This window comes from Hydra vulgaris, chromosome 02 (genome assembly GCF_038396675.1).
Source record: "Hydra vulgaris chromosome 02, alternate assembly HydraT2T_AEP".
Taxonomy (NCBI): domain Eukaryota; kingdom Metazoa; phylum Cnidaria; class Hydrozoa; order Anthoathecata; family Hydridae; genus Hydra; species Hydra vulgaris.
In genome coordinates, this window is record NC_088921.1 from 24,287,501 (window position 1) to 24,300,000 (window position 12,500).

The 12,500-nt window shown below is 26.3% G+C and overlaps 2 protein-coding genes across 3 annotated transcripts in view; both read left to right on the forward strand.

Annotated features, from left to right (window-relative positions):
• The window catches only part of LOC100198322 (ELMO domain-containing protein 3), a 14,711-nt gene that overhangs the window by 601 nt on the left and 1,610 nt on the right, over nt 1-12,500 (forward strand). Inside the window, exons 1-4 of one of the 2 annotated variants that reach the window (XM_065790362.1) lie at nt 1-56; nt 183-521; nt 712-919; nt 8,474-9,769. The exon at nt 1-56 is cut by the window's left edge and continues 601 nt beyond it. In XM_065790362.1, coding sequence (XP_065646434.1) covers nt 1-56; nt 183-521; nt 712-919; nt 8,474-8,549 — 679 coding nt within the window. In that variant the 3' untranslated portion in view covers nt 8,550-9,769. Of the gene's footprint in view, nt 57-182; nt 522-711; nt 920-8,473; nt 9,770-12,500 lie in introns of those variants that run through there. The other variant, XM_065790361.1, reaches the window with a different exon arrangement.
• LOC136076826 (uncharacterized) lies at nt 4,679-7,739 on the forward strand. Its single transcript, XM_065790363.1, has 4 exons — nt 4,679-5,124; nt 5,272-6,301; nt 6,429-6,593; nt 6,667-7,739. The coding sequence occupies exons 1-3, from the start codon at nt 4,799-4,801 to the stop codon at nt 6,435-6,437; spliced, it is 1,365 nt and encodes a 454-aa protein (XP_065646435.1). The 5' UTR covers nt 4,679-4,798; the 3' UTR covers nt 6,438-6,593; nt 6,667-7,739.

The window sequence follows — 12,500 nt, forward strand, 5'->3', positions numbered from 1 at the left end:
TGAAGAAAATGAAGATAATAGTGAGTGGGATAAGCTTAAACTACCTAGCAACAGTGGTAAATATGTTTTTACAAAAAATATTTTTTTAGCGCTGATCTTTGTAACTGAATTTATTAATAATAAATTTAATCGCAAAGATCAGATCATATTAGTATTAGATTAATCTTGTCTTTTAATAATAGGTTCGTTGCACTTATCTATATCTGACAGTTTAGTAACTGCAGAAGAGGTTGTTCAGTATATGAAAGAGTATAGTACATCAGAAGAGTATAATAAAAAAATACGACCTGTTGTTACATATTCTGGCATGAGTGCTATATTTCATTGGATGGTTGGCCCTCCAAAACTAGATCAAAAATTAATTAAAGACCGTGATTGGATTTTTATATTTGCTGCAACTGCATTTGATCAAAATGAAAAATTTCACTTGAGAATTTTACAATCTGTTTATTATGGACTTACAAAATCTAAAAATAATTGCCCAAGGTTTGGTTCTCATTGGGAAAATATTGGGTTTCAAGGTATAATTTTATAAATTTAGTTTATTTAATTAATTTGTTTTAAAAATTGATTTTAATTATCAAATAAGTTATTTATTATTAAATCAAATAAGTTGATCTTTATTTTAGTTATTTAAAACTAAAAAATTAAACAAATTTTTTTTTAGCTTTTAAATAATTAAATTAAAGCTAAATTATCGTTATTTTATAGGAAATGATCCTTCCACTGACTTGCGTGGTTGTGGCATGTTAGGCCTAATTTCTGTTCTTGATTTTATCCAATCGCCTGCTACTTTAGGACTTGCTTCTAAAATCTATGCATTGTCTCAGGATTCAGTGCAAAATTTTCCTTTTTGTATCATGTCAATAAATGTTACCAGAATATCTTTACAGATATTAAGAGAAGGGAAACTAAACAAGTTAGTAAAAGTGATTAATTATTTCAATATATGTTTATATATGTATATATATATATATATATATATATATATATATATATATATATATATATATATATATATATATATATATATATATATATATATATATATATATATATATATATATATATATATATATATATATATATGAAGACCTCAGTGGAAAAACCAGCGTTGTCACATTTAAAAAGTATTGAGAAAGTATTTGTTGATCATTAATAAATGTCTTTATTTAAAGCAAAGAAAAAAATTTTTTGTATAAAAAATTACAAAATGTTTTGTTTTTGAATAAATTTTAAATAAAATAATTATAATATAAATTTTTTTAAATTGCTTAGTGTCATTTGCTTTAAATAAAGACTTTTACTAATGATCAATAAATACTTTCTCAATACTTTTTAAATGTGACAACGCCGGTTTTTCCACTGAGGTCTTCATATATATATATATATATATATATATATATATATATATATATATATATATATATATATATATATATATATATATATATATATATATATATATATATATATATATATATATATATATATATATATATTAGTAAAAGCACTTATCTATCTTTTATCTTCAACATAATGCTTCACCATCAGTAGGTTCATCAGGAAGAATGTTTAAACATAAAAAAAATTCAAGTTATAGAAAAATTATTTCACAGGAAGTTGGGGATTGTTATAATTAATTATTTAATAGCTGTAGTGTTTTGCAACCAGGAAGTTGCATCAACTACATTAGATAACTAAAAATCATGAAAAGAATTCTTTAGAATTCGGATAAGTTTTAGACTGATCATTTGTTTTTATAATTTTTTTAAAAGGAACTTATTTTCATGTCTGCATTTAGAAATTAATTCAGATTTTTTATTCAATAAATTTTCTTGATCTAAATGAGTAATAATTTCAAATTTTTCTTGTAAACATAGTACACATTTTTTGGAAATGTTATTATAGGCAGGCGCAGTTTTTAGGATAGACCAGTTTAATTAAAAATTAATATTTTTTCCTTTTAGTTGCTAAATATATTTAGACAGCATAGTCTCTTTTGAGTATTTTTTATGTTTAAAAGATTGTTTGTGATGGGCATAACTTTTTTTCCATTTGCCCACGGTTAAGCCAATATAATGTTTATCAGGGTTGTTTTGCGAGGAAACTATGCATTTGTAAATAATATTTTTTGATAAGCATTTGCCATTCATAGGGCAGTCAAGTTTTTGTTTGCAGTTACAGTTTTCAGTATTTTTTTCTTTAAGAAATTCATTTTTATTAATCAATGCAAAATTATGGTTTTTTATAATTCTTTCAATATTTTTTGTACAGCTATAGCTTACCTTAATAGTGTTTCTGTAAAAAATTTTGTGCAATTTATTAGAGGGAGGGAATTCTTTGTCAACTAATTTTAAAAATGCTTTTTCAATGTTTGTTGAAACATTTTATTCGGAAAAAATCAAAATTATATTTTTCAGAAAAAATTAAACTTTTAATAGGGCCTCAACTTGACAAAGTCAGAAAAAATATTATAGAAATTTTCAAAAACATTGGCTTCCAAATTGAAATAAACATTAATTTAAAAATTGTGAATTTCCTTGATGTCGCATTTAACCTCTCGGAAAATTCTTATAGGCCTTATAAAAACCTAATGATGAATTATCATACATTAATATAAATTCGAATCATCTCCCTCCAATCTTGAAACAAATTCCTATTTCAATTAACAATAGACTAAATCAAAACTCTTCTAATGAAAATATTTTTAACTCTTCCAAACGCGTGTATGAAGATGCTCTTAAAAAAAGCAGATTTAAAAGTTTCGAGCTAAAATTTGAAACAAAAATTGCAAAAAAGCGAAACAGAAATAGAAAAATAATTTGGTTTAACCCTCCGTACAGCAAAAATGTTTCAACAAGCATTGGAAAAGCGTTTTTAAAATTAGTTGACAAAGAATTCCCTCCCTCTAATAAATTGCACAAAATTTTTTACAGAAACACTATTAAGGTAAGCTATAGCTGTACAAAAAATATTGAAAGAATTATAAAAGGCCATAATTTTGCATTGATTAATAAAAATGAATTTCTTAAAGAAAAAAATACTGAAAACTGTAACTGCAAACAAAAACTTGACTGCCCTATGAATGGCAAATGCTTATCAAAAAATATTATTTACAAATGCATAGTTTCCTCGCAAAACAACCCTGATAAACATTATATTGGCTTAACCGTGGGCAAATGGAAAAAAAGTTATGCCCATCACAAACAATCTTTTAAACATAAAAAATACTCAAAAGAGACTATGCTGTCTAAATATATTTAGCAACTAAAAGAAAAAAATATTAATTTTTAATTAAACTGGTCTATCCTAAAAACTGCGCCTGCCTATAATAACATTTCCAAAAAATGTCTACTATGTTTACAAGAAAAATTTGAAATTATTACTCATTTAGATCAAGAAAATTTATTGAATAAAAAATCTGAATTAATTTCTAAATGCAGACATGAAAATAAGTTCCTTTTAAAAAATTATAAAAACAAATGATCAGTCTAAAACTTATCCGAATTCTAAAGAATTCTTTTCATGATTTTTAGTTATCTAATGTAGTTGATGCAACTTCCTGGTTGCAAAACACTACAGCTATTAAATAATTAATTATAACAATCCCCAACTTCCTGTGAAATAATTTTTCTATAACTTGAATTTTTTTTATGTTTAAACATTCTTCCTGATGAACCTACTGATGGTGAAGCATTATGTTGAAGATAAAAGATAGATAAGTGTTTTTACTAATATATATATATATATATATATATATATATATATATATATATATATATATATATATATATATATATATATATATATATATATATATATATATATATATATATATATATATATATATATGATTTAAATGTTGACATCTTGTACAAACTACTTTAAAACATCAGATAATAGGAATTCTCTCAATACTAAATAATTTATTTGAATTTTTCGCTGCATTATAGATTACCGTATTGTCAGCATATAATTAAAATAATTACTAAAATTGTGACCATTAAATAACAACAAAATTTTTTTCTTAAGTTTGACATCACTTTTATAATGGTTTCTTTTACATAAATATGGAAAAAATGAAGAACAAAAATTTATTTTAAAATATTGTCTGTTGTCTAAATTTATACCACCATACATTGGAGAATATTGATGTTTTTAAATCTCCAAGGCTTCGCATACTTTTCTTTCAAGTTTTTTAGCCTCCACTTTAAGTGTTTTTGCTTTATCTCATTCAATACTCTCATTGGAATTTATTTTATGCAAAGCTTATGAAGGCTGGTTCAACTTGCCTTCAATCAAAAAATTTCAAATCAATTATTTAATATTGAGAGAATTCGTATTATCTGATGTTTTAAAGTTTATATATATATATATATAAATAAATATATATATATATATATATATTAGGGTGGGGCATAAAACACCAAAGTCATTAAAAAAAATACCATAATAATTTTTCTGGTTCCTTCTGCTATGCGTATTAAAAAAATGTAATTTTTTTTTTTTATGGGTACCCCTATGGTTGGTCCCAGCAGTTCAAAAATTTATAGTTTTTGTAAATAATAAGAGGGGCAGGGTCACTTACCATTATTTTAAAGATATCTTAAGGGTTATTTTTGTAGCCTGATATATCTATTTTTAGATTATGTTTTGTTTTATTGCAAAAGATGATGGAAATGGTCAGCCCTACCTATTTAAATACATGTTTATATATTTGGGAGGTAGGGGGGGGAGGTTTAAGTTAAAAAAATTGGTAATTTTTAAAATTTTTATCTTAGTGTAAATAAAAATAATGCAAACAAGAAATATTTTTGGAAAAATATCTCATCGTGAAGTTTTTCTTGTTGGAAAAAGAATTGGAACAGTACCTAATACACAATTCCCAACTAAAAAAACTGTATTGCAATATTACCATTACAGAGATCTTATGCTAAGAGCTGATTTTCCAAACATTTCCTCAGTTAGTATAGCCTCATGTCCTCTTGGTGATTTCTTTACTCCACAATGTGCTGAAATAGGCGGTTGTCTCCAAAAATGTTTACCATGCATTGTTTATGAGGTGAAGAAAATATGGCAAAAAGCAGGAATTCCTTTTATTAATACTGACAAGCATTTCAGGTTTTTATAAATTTAAAATAATTTTAATTTTTAGTTTAATCCAATTTCAAATTTATGTTATATAAGTAGCAATTATAAAGTCATACAATTTTATATATTTATAATAAATTACATTAATTTTAATGCATTCTTCTACATTTGTTTTAGAGACAAGATTGTTGACTTAAAAAAGAAGAGAAAAGATTTAAACAAACACAGGAACCATTTAAGTACAAATTTAGTTTTAAAAAGAGAACAGTTTTCAAGAATGCTAGAGAAGGTATTTGATGTAAGTCAAAAGAATTGTGAAGGTATTATTATGAAAGATAAAACTAAAGATATAAAAACTAGAAGAGAAGATGCAGATTTTCTTAACAACCAGAAAGGAGCGCGTGTTCAGAAAATGTTGGGTAAAGATAAAATTTCACAAAAATTTGTAAAAAACAAAACAAAAAGAGAAATAAAAATAAAAAATCAAAGAACAAAAGAGTCCATAAGAAAACAGAAAGAGTTGGTTACTGAGAAATATGAAAACACAACAAAAAATTTTAATACTTTAAATGATAACCAAGATGAAGAGTATCTACAGCCTTCTAAAAAAATTAGAAAATCTAATGTTGTTCCTCTTATTGTTCCAAAAAATATAGGAAAAGATTTAGCTCCAACAGCATCACGATATGGAATAAGTTCGACTGCACTGAGTGCAACTCTTGCTTCTCTTATAAATAATAGTTCTGGAACGACAGATGATTTTTCTATTTCTAAAAGAAGTATTTTGAAGCAGAAAAAATTAAGTATAAGAAAAACTGCATGTAATATTAAAGACAACTTTATTACATTGGCTAAGGGTAAAAGTCTTACTGTGCATTTTGACTCAAAAATTATGTTAGAAATGAAAGAACTTGGTAAAGAAAAAGTTGAAAGAATCGCTGTACTAATTAGTTCACCAGGTCTCTCAGAATCCCAACTTTTGGGTATTTTAATTGTGAAAGATGGCACTGCCGAGTCTCTTGGGAAAGCAATCAAAAAAACTTTACAAGACTGGGAGCTATTTGACTATGTTGATTGTCTGTCCTTTGACACCACTGTTACAAATACTGGTTGGCTAAAAGGAGTCTGTACTCTTATTGAGCAGAGGAGAGGAAAAGCTTTAATTTGGATGGCTTATCGCCATCACGTTTATGAATTACATATAAAGGTAAATATTGAAAAAATCATATAATATTTTTATATTTATCTATATATTTAGTTAATAATATTTCTTGATGAATTAAATGCTTTATTAATAAAATTTATTTAAATGATTTGAAATAAACATATTTTAGCACTTTTAAAATATTCCTGCTGGTGGTAAAACAAGTGGACCAAAGACTGAGTTATTTGATAGGCTGAAGGGTAATTGGAAATCCATTCTTGAAAAGAAGATAAATTATGATAACCTAAAAAGATTTGACTCAGAAAAAAAAGTTATATCTTTTTTGGAAAAGCAGGTTGGTTTAATTGTCCTATTTAGATTAATGTGTTTAGTTATAAGTTTTAATAATAAAGTTATTTAAAATTTAGGCTTCTGAATCATTAACATTCCTTCAAAATTGCCTAGATAATGATATAATTCCAAGAAATGACTACCAGTATTTTATACAATTAGCAGTTCTTTGGTTAGGTGGCAAAGTAACAAAATTTCAATTTAGATTTCCAATGGCTTCCCATCATGCCAGGTTTATGGCACAGGGAGTTTATTATTTAACATATGATCTTCTTCAGCCACAATTCAGTAACTTATGTCCTAACATAATATCATTGCAAGAGGGAAAGCTGATTTATGAAATTGCTTCATTTACAGCACTATTTTATGTTCCATGGTTTATTAAAGCTCCTATCCCTGCCTTAGCACCTTCTTTAGATCTAAAAGCTATCAATGAAATGATACAATATTCTGAATTCAGTTTCAAACCAGCAGAATCCGTACTTAAATCACTTAAAAAGCACAATTGGTATTTAAATGAAAGATTTGTGGTTATGTGTCTTGCTGATAAATGTTTACCTGTAGATCAGCTACAAAAATTAGCTCAAAAATTAGCCCACCAGTTATAAGATGGGGAAACTGAATTCCGAAATTTTTACTAACAATGAAAAAAAAATAACTAAAAATATTAAAGACTTTATTGGTCCTGAAAGCTGGTTTTTATTTGATTTATTAAAGATGACATTATATGAGACAGAATGGCTTAAAACTAGTTCATCAAACTGGGAAAAATTTTCAGGTTATATTAGATTTAAAAATTATGTCACTGGTCGTCTTGTTGTAAATGATTGTGCAGAACGTGCTATTAAACTTGGTCAAGACTTCATTGAAACTTTCAGAAACGAAGAAGATAGCCAAGCTAATTTATTAGTTGTTGCAGATCATCGACTAAAATTTCAGACAACAGAAAAAAAATCTTGGTTGAAAACTTTAAAATAATCTTTCTTTAAAAAATAAATGTAAATGTAAAAATATTTTTTATTTAAAATATGCAGGAAAAAATATATATGCCCCCCTACCTCTCAAATATAAACATCATGTATTTTAATGGGTAGGGCTGACCATTTCCATCATCTTTTGCAATAAAACAAAACATAATCTAAAAATAGATATTTCAGGCTACAAAAATAACCCTTAAGATAACTTTAAAATATTTGTAAGTGACCCAGCCCCCTTTATTATTTACAAAAATTATAAATTTTTTAATTTTCGGACTGCTGGGACCAACCATAGGGGTACTCATAAAAAAATAAAATTACATTTTTTTAATACACATATCAAAAGGAACCAGAAAAATTATTATGGTATTTTTTTTTAATGACTTTGGTGTTTCATGCCCCACCCTAATATATATATATATATATATATATATATATATATATATATATATATATATATATATATATATATATATATATATATATATATATATATATATATATATATATATATATATATATATATATATATATGTATATATATATGTATATATATATATATATATATATATATATATATATATATATATATATATATATATATATATATATGTGGGCATTTCCAAAAAATCACGGACAGAAACTCATAAATGTTTTGTCTATTATTTTCATAATAATAAAACTGGCGATCTTCAATTTGCTCTCATTTAAGTCTAACCTATATAAATATTTTTAAACAAATAATCATATACATTAGTAATGTTAACAAAGAATAAATTAAGTTTGAAACATAATCATGCACAGAACAGTAAAACTCAAATTTTTGTTACTAGATAAATAAACTTTAATTCCTCAAAAAATATATGTTTCAGCGTTATATATATATTTTAAATGTTTTAAACATTAGTAAAGCTTTCTCGAAAGTTACTTACACTATGAAGTTAGATTGCACTATGTATTATAAAGTCACATCAATCGTTTAAATGCTGTTCATGAATGATCACGCACAAAAGTCACGCAGGGAAGTTGCGAATTGGGTAATTTCATGTAGATATTTTTAAGAAAATAAGTTGCTTGTGAGTATTTTAAGTAAAATATTATACTTCTATGACTCATATTTAGTATATTTTCAATGAGAAATGGCAGTTATCAATTATTTTTAGCTTTAATTGTTGAAATCGCTTAAGGGGGCTCGGTCCTGTCAAAATAGCAAAAAAATAATTGTTTTTGAACTTTTTGTGTTTCATGTGTAAATATTAACAAGGAATCTGATTCTGAATTAAAAATTTCAACAAAAAAACATTAATAATATTTGATCATAGTCAAAACTCTCTTTTCCAGTTATCTACAATACCCTTTTCTTAAAAGTTAATCATGTATGATTATTCTGAGTCTATGAAATATTAGTTTTTCAAACTGCTTCCAAGTAAGTCTGGAAAAGCTTTTTTTTTTGAGCATGTTAACTACACTGTCACACAACCTCATAAATACACTACACATTGGGTGTCTAACTTTTTATTATAAATTAAATTTTGTTCTGTAGATTATTTAATGATTATTTTGTTTATTTATAAATAACTTCTAGGCATTTTTAGTTGGGGACAAGTATAAAAATAATTATTAGTTTAAAAGAAGAGCTTGATTATCAAGTTGATAATGGAAAAAAATTATGTGGTAAATAAAAAAACAATAACAAATGATAAAATTAAAAGAGTAAAGTTTAAAAAAAAAGAAAAGGAAATCAATACAAACAAAAAACAATTAGCGTCCATGCAATCTGAACTGTTAAATCTTATTCCAAGTACTTCAGCATTATTACCAAAAACGAGATCGTTTACTAACCTGTCAAGCCATGGTATTCCTCAGCTTTTAAATGATGGTATTACTGAAAATCAAATTTTGGATATGTTTAATTTATCAGACTTAATTTCAATTTATGGTTGTCCTCAATGTAAACAATGTTCATGTTTAAAGCTAAGTGAAAGTTTAAAACATGGATTAGCAAGTAAAATGACTGTAAAAAGTTCTTTGCCGATGGGAGCATTTATTTTACACTTCAAACAAACTGCCATTTATGTCACGAGGGTTTGATATAACTCCAGAATACTATACTCAATGCATAGATGTGGTCAAGGCTTTGCTGGTATCAATCATTTTAATGCACTTATGAATTTTCCACCACCATTCACATCAAATAACTATATCAAGATTGTTGTTAAGACATTTGTAGGTTTACAACAACTTTCTTTGGGCATCTGTGATGCTGAATCTAACTTTAATACTAGAGCTAAAGCTGTTAATTTGTATGAAAGACTAAATATGGTTCCAGGGTTTTGTACCAATCTTGGATGCGATAAAGTTAATACCAAAAGGATAAAAATTCAATAAGTAAAAAGAAGTAAATTACATTCTCTGTCATCAGATGTTGTTTTCATTTTATTTTGATTTTATTCTGGATATGCTGTTTTCTTATTATTAATTATATATCGTTTTTTTGACAAAAATTGTTTTTCATGTGATATAGTTTTTTTTATATAAAATTATAGATTATGTAGATGTTGTACTTTCCATTATCAAAGCACCTTTTAATTTGATTTTATTAAGCTTAGAATTGAAAAGAAGAAAATAACATCTTACTAAAACTCTTTTTACAAAATGTTTTACATTTTGCTTATTTTCTCAGATTGCATTTTTTTCAATTTTAATAGAATTTGGAAATGTGGTAACTCTGGTTCTATCATAGCTTTTGAGCTAATATTTTTACACAAAGCACATAATAGATTGTTTTATACAATAAACCAACAGTTTGATTTAAATATTTTTTTTGTCTGTGATTGTCTTGTCTAAAGTTCAATTTTATGTTAAAAATATAGAAAAATTTTGTTGATCTTTTAAAAACTCAAACAGGCATCCTTCCCGAAATATTTCAATGTTTTTGATTTATTGCATGCATCTAGTGTAATTAAGTAATGTTAGAAAGTTTCATTCAAAAACAGTTTACCAACCCAAGTGAATTGCTTTCCAAATTTCAAGAATTTATAATTTTCGCTATTTTGAACTTGTAACTATGGCAACAGCTGACATTTTTTATATATTTTTCAAACACTATTATAGTATCCATTCCAGTAAATGTCTTAAAAATCCTATGAACTTGGTAGCTGTCGTAAAATTTTGAGAGGGTTGAGCCTCCTTAAATGTTGTTGAAAGAGATATATACACAGTTTAAATTTAAAATGCTTTATTTTTGGTTGAACTTCTTTTTTATAATTTAGAAATATATTTTAATCTTGTAAACTTATAAAACAATGTCTTCCGAAAAAATGTCTTTTAAAAGTAGTGTGGAAATACTTTGAAGTTTCTAAGAAAGACATTCGTTTTTGTATCTGCCTACTATGCAAAGCAATACTCTCTAGAGGTGGGAATTGTCCAAAGACATTTACCACTAGTGTAATTAGGCGCCATTTAAAAAAAAAAGCACCTTGTGGAGTATGTATTGGGTCAAAAAGAGTCTGATAAAAAAATTTATTGAAACATCAACTGTTTCTACATCAAGTGATTCGGAAATAAAAAAACAATTAACATTAGTAGAGAGTATTAATAAAAAAAGGTTGTGGAATATTAATGACCATAGAGCAATCGAGATTCACAATCGCAATCGATATTCAACCATACACAATTGTAGAAGATCTTGGTTTTAGAAAACTAATTGAAGAGATATCGCCTAATTACCAAATACCCAGTAGGAGTTACTTTAATGAAAATATTGTTCCACAAATATATGGTAATCTGTTAGTTATATCTCCCTTACAACTGATATTTGGACAGCAAATAGTTTAAATGTTGCCTTCATAAGCATGACAGCACACTGGCTCAAAAATGAATTTTCCTAACAGAGAGCAGTACTCTCAGAGTTATGCATTTTCCAGAAAGTCACACAGGAAAAAATATAAGTGAGTATTTACATAAAGGTTTGCTAAGTTTTGAAATTCCACACACAAAAATTCACATTGTTTTACGAGATAATGCTGCCAACATGGTAGCTGGTGTTAGAGACAGTGGTTTTAAGTCAATTCCATGTTTTATACATACAATACAGTTATGTATACATGACTCAATTTTATCGCAACAATCTGTGAAAGAAATTCACCAACAGCAGCAGCAAAATTAGAAGCAATTCAGGAACAACTTGGTACAAATAAGCATAGGTTAATACAAGATGTTACTACAAGATTGAATAGTTCTTACAATATGATTGAAAGGATGCTTGATCAAAGAGTTCCTTTGGCAATTTATACAGCCGATCATGCTACCCAATCAACATTAAATTCATTCCGATGGGGCTTATTAGATAAAGTTTTTCATATTTTAGAACCATTTAAAACTTTAACCGTAAATCTCAGCAAACGTGAGGTATTTTTATCAGATGTTATTCCTTCGATTATGGCTCTTAAAGTATTTTTTAATCAAGCATTAGTTTGTGAGGCTTTTTTAAGTATAAATACTTTAGTTGAACAATTGAAAGAGTCAGTAGACAAAAGACTGAGTAAATTTTTACATGTCTTTCCACTTTTTGTGACCCAAGATATAAATTAATGTATCAAAAGGACGATGAGAGTGTAATAAAAAATTGGCTAAATGAGCAGATTCAAGAAATGCAACAACATAATTTAGAATTTGAATCCTCGAATTCTGATTGTGAAGAATCCACAGTAAGTGACACGAATGAAGTGTTTGTGAAACCATTGTATCCAAAATTTAATGAATGTTTTAGGCTTGTTTCCAAACTGACAACTATAAATAAATGTGATTCCAATTTTTCAATTACTAAAGATAGCAAAAGGTTTAAAAGATCACACTCAAATGTGCAAATGATCAACATTGAGATTGAAGAGTATTTAAGACTCCCTCTTGTTATGGAAAAAGAAAGTCCTCTT